A 17,718-nucleotide genomic window follows, 5' to 3' on the forward strand; every position below is an offset into this window, starting at 1 on the left:
GAGAGGTTAAAAGGTCCCACTCCGCCCCCTTCCTTTAGTGGTTTTTCCTGTCCCTGCATGGAGGGACACACGAGAGATCAAGCTTACCGGACCGGAGGGCTCAGGGGGATCGTGCGGCTGGTCCAATATCCTTCCCCCTCGTCGATAGCCCAGGGCAGATACTTCCCGGGTGGGAGTCCCTGTGCCCAGAGACCAGTCGAGCGGACGGGCTCCTGGGTGAGCCGCTTCCTCCCAGGGGGGGGGGGGCTCTCGGCTCAGGCGCCAGGATGGACAAGAGGCGCCGGCGCCAGGAAGGAGAAGAGGCGCAGAGGTCCGCATGCACTTTCGGTGACGTCAGCGGCGTCATTCCCGGCAGATTCGGCGGTTGGGTATGCGTTCCACAGTGTGGAACGCAGAGACACCCATAAAAAAGCGCCGGATATGGGAATAAGCGTCCAGCGTTCCACACAACGAGCGCCAGATTGAACCAGGACGCACATCCAGAGTCACGGGCCGGAGAGGAGGTCTGCAATGCCGGAGACGAAGGGTAAGTGCAGCAGTGCTGCTATATCCCTCTAGCAGGAGATGTCCCATTTATACAGCATATTTATATTTTAAACAGAGGATATGAATCCCAGGAGTGAGGAGGCTGGGGTAAGTGCGCATAGCGCATATTACCTTCCCACTTATTTCTAGTCACTAAGCTGTACTCACTCTTATACTTAGGATAAGGAGGCTCAACAGACATCCCTGCCAGTGACAAAGTCAGGCAAGGCTTTGACAAAGTCCAGACGATGCTCCATATGTAATGCAAAGTTACTTGAAGCATATAAAAAGGAGTTGTGCGGGTCCTGCATCACTAGAGTTGTAAGGGAAGAACAACCATCATTATTATCCGAAATGAGAACTCTAATTCGGGAAGAAGTACAGAATTCATTGGCTACCATGACACAACGGTACCCCTCCAGCCCATGTCCGGGTCGCAAAAGACCACGGATGGACCTGGACCAAGATGATGTAGATGTTTCGTCTAAGGAAGAATCGGACGGTAGAAGCTCGGATCAAGAAGGAGAACTACCACTAGATGAACAGGATCAAGGAAGGAAGTTTCTCTTTCCTGTGGAAGAGACAGAAGATTTAGTACAAGCAGTGAGGAATACGATGCAGATGAAAGAAGAGCCGCGGCCAAAGTCCAGACAGGATTTGATGTTTGGAGGGCTTACATCGCAAAGACAGACGGTATTCCCTGTAAGCGATCATCTCAGACAGATGATATTGCAAGAATGGAAGGATGCAGAACGTAGACTGGTAGTGTCCCGGGAATTTAAGTCGTCTGCCATTTGATCCGGAAGATATCAAGACATGGGAAGAAATACCGAAAGTCGACGTACCTATAGCCAAGGTTACTAAAAAAAACGGCTATTCCATTTGAGGACTCATCTAGTCTCAGAGATGCTATGGACCGCAAAGCAGATATTCTGTTGCGTCGTTCTTGGGAAACGTCGGCAGCTTTGATAAAGGCTAACGTTGCAGCCACGTCAGTAGCCAGGTCCATGTATTTGTGGATGGGGCAGTTAGAGGAACATTTGGTGAATAAAACCCCCGCGGGCTGATATAATTTCCTCCTTTACCCATCATAAAGTCTGCCACAGCCTTTATGGCTGATACGTCAGCAGGATCAGTGAGATTTGCAGCCAGAAATAGTTCATTATCCAATGCGACTCGTAGGGCTATATGGCTTAAATCTTGGTCAGGAGATAATGCATCTAAAAATAAGTTATGTGCCATTCCCTTTTCAGGATCCAAAGTATTTGGACAGGCATTAGACGACATTCTAGAATCCGCATCAGACAATAAAAAAGGGTTTCCCGAGAAAAAAACGAGAAAATTTCAGCCATTTCGGAAAAGACCCCCACCTCGAAGTTCCTATAGAGGCAAACAGCCTGACTATAGAGAACAGTGGAGATCCAGCAGAGGTGCTTATAGAGGAGCCTATTCTCAGAACAGAAGGGGGAAGAAATTCCCTTTTTGGGTCAAGCCCTAGATCTAGGAGACAATGACGCCATAGGTATAGGGGGCAGACTCAGTCTTTTTCTGAACTGGAGGAAAATCACAAAAAATGCGTATGTCCTCAATATAATTTTAGAAGGTTACAAGATAGAACTCATATCCCCAGCACCACAGAGGTGTATCCCACCTACAAGTGTGGCAAAAAATTCACCAATGTTCTTAGACCTTCTGAAGTTATTCAGGTCTCAAGTTATAGTGCGGGTTCCCACAACAGAAATGGCCAGAGGTCACTACTCTTCACTATTTTCAATCCCAAAGCCATCAGGAGAAACACGCACAATAATAAACCTAAAACCTTTAAACGTCTATGTCAAATACAAAAGATTCAGAATGGAATCAATAAAAACAACTATCCATCTCATAGACAAAGATGCGGTAATGTGTACGCTCGATCTAAAAAGTGCGTATTATCAGGTTCCAATCCATGCAACATCTCAGGAGCTTCTGAGGTTTTCTGTAAAAATTCCGGACCAAACTTGCCACCTCCAATTTCAGTGTCTCCCGTTCGGCCTTGCCTCAGCACCAAGGATATTTACAAAACTGGTAGCGGAGGTAGTGGCATACTTAAGAAACGAAGGAATTACAATAATTCCTTATTTGGACGATTTTCTGCTGGTAGCCAGAACAAAAAACGTCTTACTCCTACACAGGGATCGAGCCATTTCAGTATTGGAACACCTAGGTTAGGTCGTCACTGGACAGAATAATCCATTTATCAAAGACAGTAAAAAAGTCATTGCAGTGGTGGACACAATACAGCAACCTAAGAGTGGGTGTTCCATGGACCTTGACTCCTTGTGTGGTGATCACTACAGACGCCAGTCAGTGGGGTTGGGGAGCCCATCTAGAAGGATCATTCATCCAAGGCAGGTGGCCAGAAGATATCAGTCAAAAATCTTCAAACTACAGAGAGCTTTACGCTGTCTGGGAAGCTCTAAGAAGGAATCACTCTCGCTTGAACAAACATGTGAAGATCCTAACAGACGACATGACAGCGGTATCCTTCATAAGACATCAAGGAGGTCCCAGACACAAACCACTTCAGGAGTTGGCACGAAGAATATTTTTTTAGGCAGAGAACACAGTCCTGTCAATCACAGCAGTCCACTTAGAGGGATCTCAGAACGTTCTGGCCGATTATTTGAGCAGAAAAGAAGTCTGTCCGACAGAATGGGAGCTAAATCAAGAAATCTTTCACCGATTATGTCACCATTGGGGGACTCCCAAGATAGATCTATTTGCTACAAGAAAAAATTCGAAGGTGGCCAGATTCTATTCACTCAACCCTACGGACATGCCGGAAGCAGTCGACTCCTTGAGCCAAACATGGGTCGAACCACTTTCTTATGCATTTCCTCCAATAGCACTCATTCCGAGGGTACGCAGAAAAATTCAGGAAGACCAAACAACAGTTCTGATGGTTGTACCATTCTGGCCAAAAAGGAGCTGGTTTCCGTTGCTAGGAGCCATGACAACAGAGAATCCGATCAGACTTCCCCTATGGAAGGACATCATTTATCAAGGGCCCGTGTTACATCAAAACCTGGAACGATTACACCTTTCAGCGTGGATCCTGAGAGGGACATCTTGAAAGCGCGGGGGCTATCTGATGAAGTCATTTCAACAATTCAGGCTAGTCGTAAGCCAGTAACTTCAGCTATTTACTGCAAAATTTGGAAAAAATTCTGTATGGAAGGTGGCAGGTCGGCCGTGATGTCGGAGAACCCGGATGTTCCCAGAGTTCTGGATTTTCTCCAATCCGGATTCAATATGGGGCTGAGACCTAGTACCCTTAAGGTGCAGATTTCAGCTCTTAGCACGTTCTTGGATTATCCGTTGGCCTCTCACCCATGGATAATTAGATTCGTAAAAGCCATCCAGAGATTACGTCCCACGTTCAGACAATTAACTCCCACTTGGGATTTAAATCTAGTGCTCAGAGCCCTATGTAAAGATCCTTATACCCTTAAGGATGGCATGCCCATTGCAGTACGAACTTGGAAAACAGCCTTTTTGGTAGCGATTACAACGGCCAAAAGAGTGGGGGAGATACAAGCCCTATCAATTAGGGATCCGTACCTCCCAGATTCGTGAGGATCATATAATCTTAAAACTAGATCCATCATTTATTCCCAAGGTAGCTTCAGTACAAAACAGGAATCAGGAAATAATTCTACCCTCCTTTTGCAATAAACCCTCTAATACAAAGGAACAATCTTTACATTCTCTTGATGTCAGACAAGCAGTGCTAGACTATCTAGAAGCCACTAGTACCTGGAGAAAAGATCCCAATCTATTTATCCTTTTTGGAGGTAAAAATAGGGGTAAAAAAGCATCCAAAACCTCTATAGCTAGATGGATCACTACAGTAATCGCAAAAGCCTATGCATCAGAAGGGGTAGATTGTCCTGTAGGAATTAAAGCCCATTCTACTCGGGCCATTTCAGCATCATGGGCTGAACGGGCAGGGGCATCATTAGAACAGATCTGTAAAGCCGCAACCTGGGTCAGCGTAAAACCATTCTGTAAACACTATAAACTAGACGTGTTAGCAACCCAGCAAATGTCATTTGGGAGAAAGGTTCTCCAGGCAGTTGTCCCACCCTAAAGGAGTTTTCTTTGGTATTCTCCAGAGTGCTGTCAGGGGGACGTCCTGGAAAATGGGTATTATACCTACCGATAATTCGGTTTCCAGGAGTCCATCCTGACAGCACCGTTACTTTCCCCCCCATGTATACTATGTCATATGCTGTAAATATGATTTGGTTAATAAAATTCAAATGGTATCTATCCATGGTGTGGTACTTGTCAAAACACTAAAGGAAGGGGGCAGAGTGGGACATTTTAACTTCTCGTGTTTCCTGTCCCTGCAAGGAGGAGGAGGACGTCCTCCAGAGTGCTGTCAGGATGGACTCCTGGAAACCGAATTATCGGTACTTAGGTATAATACCCATTTTTATTAAAACTGCAGCAAGCAGACCAATAAGTGATACATCACTGGAATCTGGGTCTCTGCCGCTACATAATGCTGCTCTTACATGGGGTAGCAAAAGCGTGGCTACAGATTGTGCTGTTAACGGGAATCTTAGTAGGATCATCCATCCTAAGGTGACTATACATGCACGTAGGTTATAGAAAGTTGAATAAAATGGTACCCTGATATTTGTGATCCAATGTTTTCTTCCAAAGAAATCCATGGCTTATTGTTTTAAATGAGCTGTTAAGATCTCTGTGCCAGACAGATATACCTGACAGTCTTCCTTCAAACTTATTTTAAATGAAAGGAGGTGTTACTATTGTAAGACATGTAACGAACACAGAACAGAAGTGAACTTTGTCTCCTTACAAACGGCTGTGCTGCATTGCAGCCGTGCTGGCCTGTGATCTGGAAGCTGAGAGGACCCTGCAGATGTGTCAGGTATAATCACACATCTCTGCAGTGAGATCAGGGGAGCGGCCATCACACTGGTACCTCCCCTTCATGTAAAGCAATCTCTGGAGGCAGATTCTCGGGGAGATCGGAATCCACCATATAGATCTTAACAGCTGATTTACATATTAACACAAATGTGGATTTGGAATGCAGATTTCAAGTTATCATTTTATTCAGCTTCCTATGACCTACATGCTCATATAGACTGGGTTGCTCCTCCTGACAAGTGCCTTTTTAAAATAAACTACAAAAAGAAGAAAAATGTAAACTCAACCTGCTTTGAACAATGAATAGTTTTTTGTTGATGACTTTCCTTTAAAATCATGCTACTTTGCTTAGAACCAGGTAATAAACTAAAACCTCACATTAAAGGGGTTGTCCACTACTAGGACAACCCCTTCTTGCACTAAATGTTTGGCCCCTATTAAAATAAAAAGCCTATACTCTCCTCCTGTGCTGGCACCGTTCCCACAGTATCGGCACTCGCTCTCGTGCGGTGTTGTGACGTGTGTTCCCGGCACCAAATCAGCTCTGGCGTTCCTGTGTCCGCCTGCGTGCGGATTGAACATGTAGAGGGAGTGAGAAGGAGCTGCAGCCCGGACTTCCTCTTCATGTCTGGGTCACAACACCGCAGGAGAGCCCTGGGGAGAGCGAGTGCCGACACCATGGGAGCTGCGCCGGCACGGGAGGTGACTGTTGGCTTTTTTAGTTTATCGGCGCCAAACCTTTAGTTCAAGAAGAGGTTGGTCCTAGTAGCAGACAACCCCTATAATTGGTAGAGGTAGCTTTAACCCCTTCATGACCCAGCCTATTTTGACCCTAATGACCTGGCCGTTTTTGGCAATTCTGACCAGTGTCCCTTTATGAGGTAATAACTCAGGAACGCTTCAATGGATCCTAGCGATTGAGACTGTTTTTTCGTGACATACTGGGCTTCATGTTAGTAGTAAATTTAGGTGGAGATAATCTTTGCATTTATTTGTGAAAAAATCGGAAATTTGAAAATTGCTAAATTTTCAAAATTTTCGCCAAATTTTAATTTTTATTGTGTTAAACCAGAGTTATGTGCACAAAATAGTTAATAAATAACATTACCCACATGTCTACTTTACATCAGCACAATTTTGAAAACAAAATTTTTTTTCTTGCTAGGAAGTTACAAGGGTTAAAATTTGGCCAGCGATTTCTCATTTTTACAACAAAATTTACAAATCCATTTTTTTTAGGAACCACCTCACATTTGAAGTCAGTTTGAGGGGTCTATATGGCTGAAAATACCCAAAAGTGACACCATTCTAAAAACTGCACCCCTCAAGGTACTCAAAACCACATTCAAGAAGTTTATTAACCCTTTAGGTGCTTCACAGCAGCAGAAGCAACATGGAAGGAAAAAATGAACATTTCACTTTTTAGTCACAAAATGATCTTTTAGCAACAATTTTTTTTTTTTATTTTCCCAAGGGTAAAAGGAGAAACTGGACCCCAAAAGTTATTGTACAATTTGTCCTGAGTACGCCGATACCCCATATGTGGGGGGGAACCACTGTTTGGGCACACGGCAAGGCTCGGAAGGGAAGGAGCGCTATTTGACTTGAATGAAAAATTAGCTCCAATCGTTAGCGGACACCATGTCACGTTTGGAGAGCCCCTGTGTGCTTAAACATTGGAGATCCCCCACAAGTGACCCCATTTTGGAAACTAGATCTCCCAAGAAACTAATCTAGATGTGCGGTGACCACTTTAAACCCCCAAGTGCTTCACAGAAGTTTATAACGCAGAGCCGTGAAAATAAAACATCATTTTTCTTTCCTCAAAAATAATTTTTTAGCCCGCAATTTTTTATTTTCACAAGAGTAACAGGAGAAATTGGACCCCAAAAGTTGTTGTCCAGTTTGTCCTGAGTACGCTGATACCCCATATGTGGGGTAAACCACTGTTTGGGCACACATCAGGGCTTGGAAGGGAAGTAGTGACGTTTTGAAATGCAGACTTTGATGGAATGGTCTGCTCGTCACGTTGCATTTGCAGAGCCCCTGATGTACCTAAACAGTAGAAACCCCCCACAAGTGACCCCATTTTGGAAACTAGACCCCCCAAGGAACGTATCTAGATGTGTGGTGAGCACTTTGAACCCCCAAGTGCTTCACAGAAATTTATAACGCAGAGCCGTGAAAATAAATCATTTTTTTCACATAAAAATACGTTTTTAGCCCCCATTTTGTTATTTTCCCAAGGGTAACAGGAAAAATTGCGCAACAACTTTGGGGGTCCAGTTTCTCCTGAGTACGCTTATGCCCCATATGTTTGGGTAAACCACTGTTTGGGCGCACGTCGGGCCTCGGAAGGGAGGGAGCACCATTTGACTTTTTGAACACAAGATTGGCTGGAATCAATGGTGGCGCCATGTCGCATTTGGAGACCCCCTGATGTGCCAAAACAGTGGAAACCCCTCAATTCTAACTCCCAACACTAACCCCAACACACCCCTACCCTAATCCCAACTCTAGCCATAACCCTAATCACATCCCTAACCCAAACACACCCCTAACCACAACCTTAACCCCAACACACCCCTAACCCTAATCTTAACCCTAATTCCAACCCTAAGGCTATGTGCCCACATTGCGGATTCGTGTGAGGATTTTTCCGCACAGTTTTTGAAAAATCTCCAGGTAAAACGCACTGCGTTTTACCTGCAGATTAACCGTGGATTTGCAGTGTTTTTTTGTGTGGATTTCACCTGCGGATTCCTACTGAGGAACAGGTGTAAAACGCTGCGGAATCCGCACAAAGAATTGACATGCTGCGGAAAATACAACGCAGCGTTTCCGCGCTGTATTTTCCGCACCATGGGCACAGCGGATTTGGTTTTCCATAGGTTTACCCATGTAAAGGTACTGTAAATGTGATGGAAAACTGCTAAGAATCCGCAGTGGCCAATCCGCTGCGGATCCGCAGCCAAATCCGCACCGTGTGCACGTAGCCTAGTTCTAACCCTAAGCCTAGTTCTAACCCTAAGCCTAGTTCTAACCCTAAGCCTAGTTCTAACCCTAAGCCTAGTTCTAACCCTAAGCCTAGTTCTAACCCTAAGCCTAGTTCTAACCCTAAGCCTAGTTCTAACCCTAAGCCTAGTTCTAACCCTAAGCCTAGTTCTAACCCTAAGCCTAGTTCTAACCCTAAGCCTAGTTCTAACCCTAAGCCTAGTTCTAACCCTAAGCCTAGTTCTAACCCTAAGCCTAGTTCTAACCCTAAGCCTAGTTCTAACCCTAAGCCTAGTTCTAACCCTAAGCCTAGTTCTAACCCTAAGCCTAGTTCTAACCCTAAGCCTAGTTCTAACCCTAAGCCTAGTTCTAACCCTAAGCCTAGTTCTAACCCTAAGCCTAGTTCTAACCCTAAGCCTAGTTCTAACCCTAAGCCTAGTTCTAACCCTAAGCCTAGTTCTAACCCTAAGCCTAGTTCTAACCCTAAGCCTAGTTCTAACCCTAAGCCTAGTTCTAACCCTAAGCCTAGTTCTAACCCTAAGCCTAGTTCTAACCCTAAGCCTAGTTCTAACCCTAAGCCTAGTTCTAACCCTAAGCCTAGTTCTAACCCTAAGCCTAGTTCTAACCCTAAGCCTAGTTCTAACCCTAAGCCTAGTTCTAACCCTAAGCCTAGTTCTAACCCTAAGCCTAGTTCTAACCCTAAGCCTAGTTCTAACCCTAAGCCTAGTTCTAACCCTAAGCCTAGTTCTAACCCTAAGCCTAGTTCTAACCCTAAGCCTAGTTTTAACCCTAAGCCTAGTGGAAAAATGAAAGTAAATATATTTTCTTTATTTTATTATTGTCCCTACCTATGGGGGTGATAAAGGGGGGGGGGGTTTGTTTATTATTTTTTTTATTTTGATCGCTGTGATAGGTTCTATCACAGCGATTAAAATGTACCTGGAACAAATCTGCTGGCCCGGCAGATTCGGCGGGCGCACTGCGCATGCGCCCACCATTTTGGAAGATGCGCCCATGCAGAAGATGGACGGACATTGGGAGGGACACCGGAGGTCGGTAAGTATGCGGGGGGGGGGGGATCAGACAGCAGGGGGGTGAGATCGGACTGCAGGGGGAGCGGACAGGAGGACTGAGGGGCGCGGAGCACAGGACTGGGGCGGTGGATCGGTGGCGGGGCAGATCGCGGTCTCCAGCCATGGCCGATGTTATTGCAGCATCGGCCATGGCTGGATTGTAATATTTCACCAATTTTCATTGGTGAAATATTACGATTGCTCTGATTGGCTGTTGAAAGTAGGAGTAGGGAGGGACTAATTCTCGGCCGGGCTGTTTGTCTGTCTGTCACGGAAATCCCGTGTCACTGATTGGTCGCGGCCAATCGGCAACGGCAACAGCCCGGCCGAGAATTAGTCCCTCCCTACTTCGTCCAGTCAGTGCCCGCTCCATACTCCCCTCCAGTCAGCGCTCACACAGGGTTAATGGCAGCGTTAACGGACCGTGTTATGCCACGGGTAACGCACTCTGTTAACGCTGCTATTAACCCTGTGTGACCAACTTTTTACTATTGATGCTTCCTATGCAGCATCAATAGTGAATAAATCTAATGTTAAAATAATAAAACAAAAAACCTGCTATTCTCACCTTCCGTCGTCCGCCGATGTGCGCGCCACTGCCGCCAGCTTCCGTTCCCAGAGATGCAAGTTGTGACCAACTTTTTACTATTGATGCTGCCTATGCAGCTACCGGAGTGTGTTGGGGGACACTCGCTTGGCATAGGATTCAAGCACTCCGGCACGGTTCCTCACACAAATCAGTCCATGTGGTTTATTTATTTGTCATAAACCGCACTGTAAGCCAAGTTACACATCACCAGTTTACACATAGTCCATTACTTTAACACGTGTGGCTTTACAAAGCATTCAATAGTCACGCCTTATCTCTCCAGTCACCAGGTGACTCCACAGTTCAGCAACTGTCATAGGTTAGCGCACACAGTTCTTTTCCCCATACCAGGGGTTACCTCTCAGGAGTTCCTGCTCCACAGGTTGACTCCACGTCTGTCCCAGGTCCTCAACACGGACTGTCCAGATCCACGGTCTCTAGGTGCTTCCAGGGCGTCTCCACTCCCAGGAGACTCCAACACTGACCGTCCAGGACCTACATCTCACAGGCCACTCTGTGCCAAAGCACAACCATGTGCTGTTCAGGAATCCTATTTCCCAGGACTTCCAACACAGGCTTCCAGGGCTTTGCACTTGGACCATTCAGATCCAAACACAGGAACCATGTGACCCACACCCTGGTCACATTACATACCTGTAACCACTCCCCTGGGTGGGAGTGTGGGTGTGTGTGGCTAGTTTGACCCGCCCATCTCTCATAACTAGCCCTGCCAGTCTCCCATTAGAACTACACAATTACTTGTGGGACTACAGGTCCCAGAACACAACATAACTTCAGACTGACAGCGCAGAGAGTCTTCCTCTGCGACACACATACCGGCCTTCTACAATCCTGCTGGACTTTGTCTCATCACAATTATGCCTCCAAGTGCATCCTGCGGCGCACACACAGCGCCCCCTGGCTGTAACATGGGTCACTGCACCACAAAATATATATACGTTTGGATGTAAACCAAGTATGCTGGAAAGAAGGCATCCTATTACCCAAAAAGACCACTGCGTGCTGTAGGGTCACCATTGTAAGCCAATGCATTGCTTCCTGTATATACTCTAACCCAAGTTTCTGCTGTCCTTCTCTACAGGTTACCGGTGCTTCAAAGCCATCATGTTTCTGTCCGGTCTGCTGGCTGGTTCAGCAGTTATTTTTTTACTTTGTTACAAGGAGCGAATCCTGGAAACCCAGCTGAGCCTGGAGCTAAGTGCGGGCATCGCCTTGGGCATTGGCCTGCTTTGTGGACTAGTCACTATGCTTGTGCACAGCGTGGGCCTGTTCATGACCGGCCTGATTCTTGGACTTCTTCTGGCCACCGCTTGTCTTGTGGGCTTGGAGCAGTTCTTCCATCCACCCACCGCCTGGATTCCTATAGGCACCATGATGGGCTCCGCTATGCTCTTTGCTGTATTGACTCTGCAGTGGCAAAAGCTTTTCACTGTGATTTCCACTGCCACCTTTGGAGCTGCTATATTGACTGTGTGCACAGATTATTTCATTGAATTGATGATGCTGGTGCAGTACGTCTACGACTGTCTCCGCCTCGAGGTGTCGTTTCCCCTCTGCTGGTTCAGTTGGGTGGTTCTTGGCATCTGGCCAGTGTTGAGCATTCTGGGAATTGTAGTCCAGTGGAAGCTGACAGCTGAAGGCTTCTCGCATACAGATGGTGAGTACAGTTGTGTTCTTGGTATTTTGTGGTAAGTGTTGGTCTTTGCTAAAATTAACATGATTTTACTTTATCGGAGGTTATGATATAGGCAAGGTTTCCTTTAATCACAGCTAAGGAGGATGCGAACACTCAGTTGTAAAAAATGTAACAGACATTTGAGAGATTGTTCTCCAGCATGGTGCTGTGGAGCTTGCAAGATGTCTCTAACAACATGTTTGCACTAACCAGAGAAAGTGGCCAAGAAAATGCTTATTGAGATCTCAAGCAAGGTTACTAATGCAACACTTGGGTCTTCTGGTTCATCTGAGCTGTAATTTGGATTATTTGAGTGCATCTAAAAGAAATTGGGGCCTGCTCCATTGCCTGCCCTAGGCCTGCTGGAGCATTGTATTGCAGCATACCTCCCTAGCACAGAGCCTCAGGACAGTTGCTTTCTGCTATACAGCCCCCCATGTCTGAGGTCTGCAGCGGAGCAAAGAGAGAATAGCCCCTTATACAGAGGGCTGGAGACTGTGATCTGCGTGGACTTCAACATTAAACTTTAGTTTATGACCAGGAATAAATGATCAATAGAAGTTTCACATGGTGGTTGACATGTATTTCATGGTGAAATCTAAGTTTGTGTCCCATGGATGTAATTGGGGTTTTAGTAACCTCATTTACATGAATCAGGAAATGTACAATTTTGGAAAAAATAAAATTGCAAGCTACTTATTGCTGCAGATGCTGCATTGGGAAAGCCTGTGGTTTAGGTCTAGGCAGTGAGGCTAATTGTAATGTGGTTCTGCCACCCTGCAAATTGTGGCTCACAGAAGGGCTTAACATCAGGGAACCTCACAGCAAAAGAAACTGGTCAGATTACCAATGCACGAACAGGATGCAGCAGACCCCATAAATAATGTGGGGGCAGCACAGGTACAAAGTACTGATTGAGCAACCACTCCTAAACCTACCAGTTAATGGAGGGGGTGGTTGCCTATTAGTAAAAATGCACACAGAGGCTTGCATAGGATGCCAGGCACACAGGTACGTGTGATCCTCAGTGTCCGCCTTACAGCCTATTGATGACGCCCATGCTATTAGATCAGGTGGGCTGTCCTGCAGTATATAAGTGCACCCCCATAAAACAGACTACAGGGCCGGGCTGCATCCTGCATAAAAATGGAACAATGTGCAATAAAAAGATGAAAAATGAGGTATTGGTTGATGTTTTGCCAAAATATGCAAGCCACGTGGGAGTCTACTGCATCCTGCAAATGCATTGCTAATCTGACTTGTTGGTAAGGCTCTTTCTTTTTCTGGGATGTCTAACAAAACATGAACGGCAATGAAAAAATGTACAAGAGACACACTCTAAGATAAATCTGTAAACCACCACAAGAAAGAGTGCAAAAATGGGTTTCATAAATTATAACATTTTATTAAGAATAAGATATAATTACAAAAAATGATATAAATATGATAAACATACATATGACAAAAGCAGAATGTTCCTGCGAATGGTACCAGTACACATGCACTAAGTATGCAATGTAAAAAAAATTGAAAAAAACAAACAAAAAATTAAAGACCCTATAATAAGTACCCCTAGTTAGGGAGCTTAGTGCTATGACTATTACTAAACGATTTAGTGAGAAAGTCAAAGTAAGTGAATACGCCCCCTGACGAAGCCTTGGGTGAAACGTGCGTTGGGGCTAATGGACCAGGACACATGTACTTTACCCCCATGTGTTGACATACCACCTATATGTAAGTATTCACTTACTTTGATTGTCTCACTAAATCGTTTAGGAATAGTCATAGCACTAAGCTCCCTGACTAGGGGTACTTATTATAGAGTCGTTGCTTTTTTGCGTGTTTTTTCAAAACATTTTTACATTGTACACTTAGTGTATGTGTACTGGTACCACTTGTAGGAACATTCTGTTTTTGTCATATGTATGTTTTTCTGATATAATGATAAAAATCTCGCGTTCTCTCGCTCTCGCGTTCTCTCTCTCTCTCTCTCTCTCTCTCTCTCTCTCTCTCTCTCTCTCTCTCTCTCTCTCTCTCTCTCTCTCTCTCTCTCTCTCTCTCATTTTTGCACTCTTTTTCTCGTGGTGGTCTACCTATGTTTTTTACACTGCAAATTTTGGAAGAAATCTGAGGGTCCATCGCAGATTTCTGCTGCAGAAAATGCAAATCGTGTTTTAAGCCATCATGTGAACCTAGCCCTTAGTTTTATAATGTCTTAAATGTATATGTGCACCTAGAGAGAACCTTTTTTAATAAATTGCTATTCCATAGGGAAATGTGTAGAGTAGACCATATACTGTAGTCTGTTGCAAGTCATTGAACTCATGTACTTGACCGCTACCATCTGTGGATGCTCTGCAGTGTGTATTCAGGTTAACAAGGGTTAAAGGTTAATGGGAAAGGTTGATAATATATTGTGACTTCCGGCTCTAAGGTTACTGAGGACGGAAGACCCCACACGTTCTGGGTCTGCCGCCATCCTCCTCATGGACAGAATGCAGCTGTTACTTGCAGATCTGCTCCAGGCTTCCCAAAGCATGTGTCACTGAAACAAGAGGCGAAGGTGGTGACCGCATCCAAACCGCAGGGAATTCCTTTTATTGGGTCATCACAAACGTAGGGATCCGAAACACATTCTGTATTACTGTCTAGCTTATTGTGGTGTCTGTGTTGCCATTATTTTTTATTTTTTTTTTTTTATCCTGTGTCCAATTTGAGCTAAGCCAAAACCCTGTTCAATATTCAACACGTACATGTTTGTATCTCGAACCTGGTTATTAAAATAGAGACACGAGTATAATTTAGGGCTTGGTACAGTATAGTTGGGGAACGCACACACGCGCATATAATGTTGGATTGAATAATGTTCGTGGGCAGCATGGATCAGAGCTTGGATGCACAATTGTAGTCTGGCATGGTTTTTCTGTTTCCAAGAAGGTGTATTTTGAGTAGTCATCTGGGGACTATAAGGAGAGACCTGACTAGTCCAGCACCACCCTCAGTCTGCTTCTCCCTGCCCGCTGTAATTGCTGGGTCTCTATTACAGTGGGGTGGGATGGGGTTCACAGTAAAGCGTACCAGGCTGCAGCCGTGCATCCAACCTTTGATTTCGTGCTGATAAATCTAATAACCGGTTCCCCTTTAAGCCCTCATTATTTGGTATCATGTACTGCCCAAATAGGAATGCAGTGAACAACTTGGCATGACATCAACATGTTAAGTGACCAAAACGCTGACTTAACGCATCCTTTTCATTATCCATTTTTAGTTGCTTGATATCTAGTTGTCATGCTGACACTAAATATTGTATCAAGGGTCCAAGCTCGAAATCACAGACCATCAGGGCCAGCAGTGCCCGCTTTATTAGGGACAAGTGATGCGCTCGGTTTAACCCCAGTTGCTATTATTTAGGGCAGGAGTCTAACGGGTTAGGGCAGGAGTCTAACGGGTTAGGGCAGGAGTCTAACGGGTTAGGCTACTTTCACACTAGCGTTAACTGCATTCCGTCACAATGCGTCGTTTTGCCGAAAAAACGCATCCTGCAAAAGTGTTTGCAGGATGCGTTTTTTCACCATTGATTAACATTAAGCGACGCATTGTGACGGATTGCCACACGTCGTGCGACGGATGCGTCGTGCAGTGGCGGACCGTCGGGAGCAAAAAACGCTACATGTAACGTTTTTTGTTCACGACGGTCTGCTTTTTCCGACCGCGCATGCGCGGCCGGAGCTCCGCCCCCACCTCCCCGCACCTCACAATGGGGCAGCGGATGCGCTGGAAAAATGCATCCGCTGCCCCCGTTGTGCGGCGGAGACAACGCTAGCGTCGGGAACGTCGGCCCGACGCACAGCGACGGGCCGAGCCCGACGCTAGTGTGAAAGTAGCCTAATGGTCATTTTTATGTTTTAGTAAATCAATAGTATACATGAAAATAAGAAACAATATACCGTGTCTTATTAGGGTATGTTTCCACGTTCAGGATTGCATCAGTCTTTGGTCAGGATTTTATGCAAGTAAAATCCTGACCAAAACTGCACCTGAGGTCACTGGCAGGTCACCTGTGGTGTACCTGCGTGTTTTGCTCATAGTAGCAACATGCAGCGTTTTGAAAAAACGCACAACGCATGCGTTTTCGCGGCAAAAACGCATGCGTTTTTAAACGCATAGTGGAGTCTGGATTTCATAAAATCCCATCCACTATGCTGTAACATCTGGACGCTGCGTTTTTGACGCAGCAGAAAAACGCAGCGTCAAAAACGCAGCGTTTCCTGAACGTGGAAACATACCCTTAGAGAGATCTGTTTGTTTCTTCTGGATTGATCTAATTCCAAACCAGCTTGGTATTGTCTGCATGGTAATCCGTCCTGTTGGAGACATTAATTTCTGTAACTTTTTAACACTTTACCTTTTAAAAACTTAGTCCATGTACGGTTCTTTCTTAATGTGACAGTGATTATAAGCAGACGCCAGAAGCGCCTCCAGCTCCTCAGAATCCGCCAGAAAGAGGCCAAAAAACGTCAGAGTGTAACTTCTCAAGAGGGGACTTATCGTCGAAAGGCTAACCCTATAAAGAGATACACTGGGGACATCCTTGCACCGGTGAGCCTGTTACAAACTCTTGTCATGGAAAGCTAATGTAAATAAATGACATTTTTGCGTTTAAGACTTGACATTTACACTGGTGATAAAATGTCTTTTGGGCCTTGTAAGATGAGAAGTAGAAGATGAGCAAACCTGATCCCGGTGCTGAACTCGGAACACTGACTTCTCCTGGAAGTTCAGACAGAGATTTTCCAGCTCCAAAGTTCGGCTACCCCCTTTAATTCTATGGGGTTCAGGTCTGCTCATCCCTAATTAGGAGAAGTTTATTTTGTGAGGTTTTTTTCCTGCAAAGTCTCCAGACATTAAGTTCTGTAAAAGCAGAGATGAAAGAATTTTATTATTATTATTATTATTATTATTATTATTATTACTACAGAAGTGTTCCTTTCTAGGTTTAAAGGGAACCTGTCAGCAGGATTGTGCACAGTCACCTACACACACTGTCAGGTCGGCGCCGTTATACTGATTACAATGATAACTGGGTTGATGTAATCTGTCTTGTGGTTGTTTAATCTTTACCTCAAAACTGCAAATAATGAGATTCCTGTGCTTCGGGGCGGCCTGTAGGGGTGGACGGGGGTCTACGTGTGGTGCTCTGATTAGGTATTCACCAGTATGGCTTCTGACAGGTCACTGATCCCTCACTGACCTGCCCCCTAGTTTACATAATGAATATTATATGTATATTGAAAGAAAAAAAAATCGCATGTATAATATGCATTAAATTGTCTTATTTGCTAATGTAAATATATTCAGAAAAAAGAATTCTCAAAGTTGTGTCAGCCGCACCTGGCGATCCGATAGATGCTACAGCGCCGGTGCCATGTTTGTGGATACTTTTTTTTTTTTTTTTTTTTTTCCCAGCAAGATGGCATCTACTGCGCAGGCGCAACAAACACCATTTTGAGAATTTTTTTTTTTTATGAATAAATTTATATCGGCAAATTACAACCATTTCATGCATACTATAGATGTGGTCATGCTGCTGCGCCTGCCTGCTAAGTGTGATTTCTTTCCCCCCCAATACATATATTCAGTATGTAAACCAGGGGGCAGATCAGTGACCTGTCAGAAGCCATACACATGAAACCCTAATGAGAGCACCATATGAAGCCCCCCACAGGCCGCCCCGGAGCACCACCATATCATTACTGAAAACTGAAAATAAAGATTAAATAACAACCACAAGACGGATTTCATCACCCAGGTATCATTGTAATCAGTATAACGGCACCAACCTGACACTATCTGTAGGTGTCTGTGCACAATCCTGCTGACAGGTTCCATTTAATTCT

At 45.0% G+C, this 17,718-nt stretch overlaps 1 protein-coding gene across 5 annotated transcripts in view; it reads left to right on the forward strand.

Annotated features, from left to right (window-relative positions):
• The window catches only part of LOC143816784 (transmembrane protein 198), a 120,222-nt gene that overhangs the window by 99,220 nt on the left and 3,284 nt on the right, over positions 1–17,718 (forward strand). For all 5 annotated transcript variants that reach the window (XM_077297598.1, XM_077297596.1, XM_077297597.1 and 2 more), the window contains 2 exons: positions 11,228–11,803; positions 16,272–16,420. In XM_077297598.1, the coding sequence (XP_077153713.1) occupies positions 11,228–11,803; positions 16,272–16,420 (725 nt within the window). The remainder of the gene's footprint in view (positions 1–11,227; positions 11,804–16,271; positions 16,421–17,718) is intronic.

The sequence above is a fragment of the Ranitomeya variabilis genome, chromosome 3 (assembly GCF_051348905.1).
Source record: "Ranitomeya variabilis isolate aRanVar5 chromosome 3, aRanVar5.hap1, whole genome shotgun sequence".
Classification (NCBI taxonomy): domain Eukaryota; kingdom Metazoa; phylum Chordata; class Amphibia; order Anura; family Dendrobatidae; genus Ranitomeya; species Ranitomeya variabilis.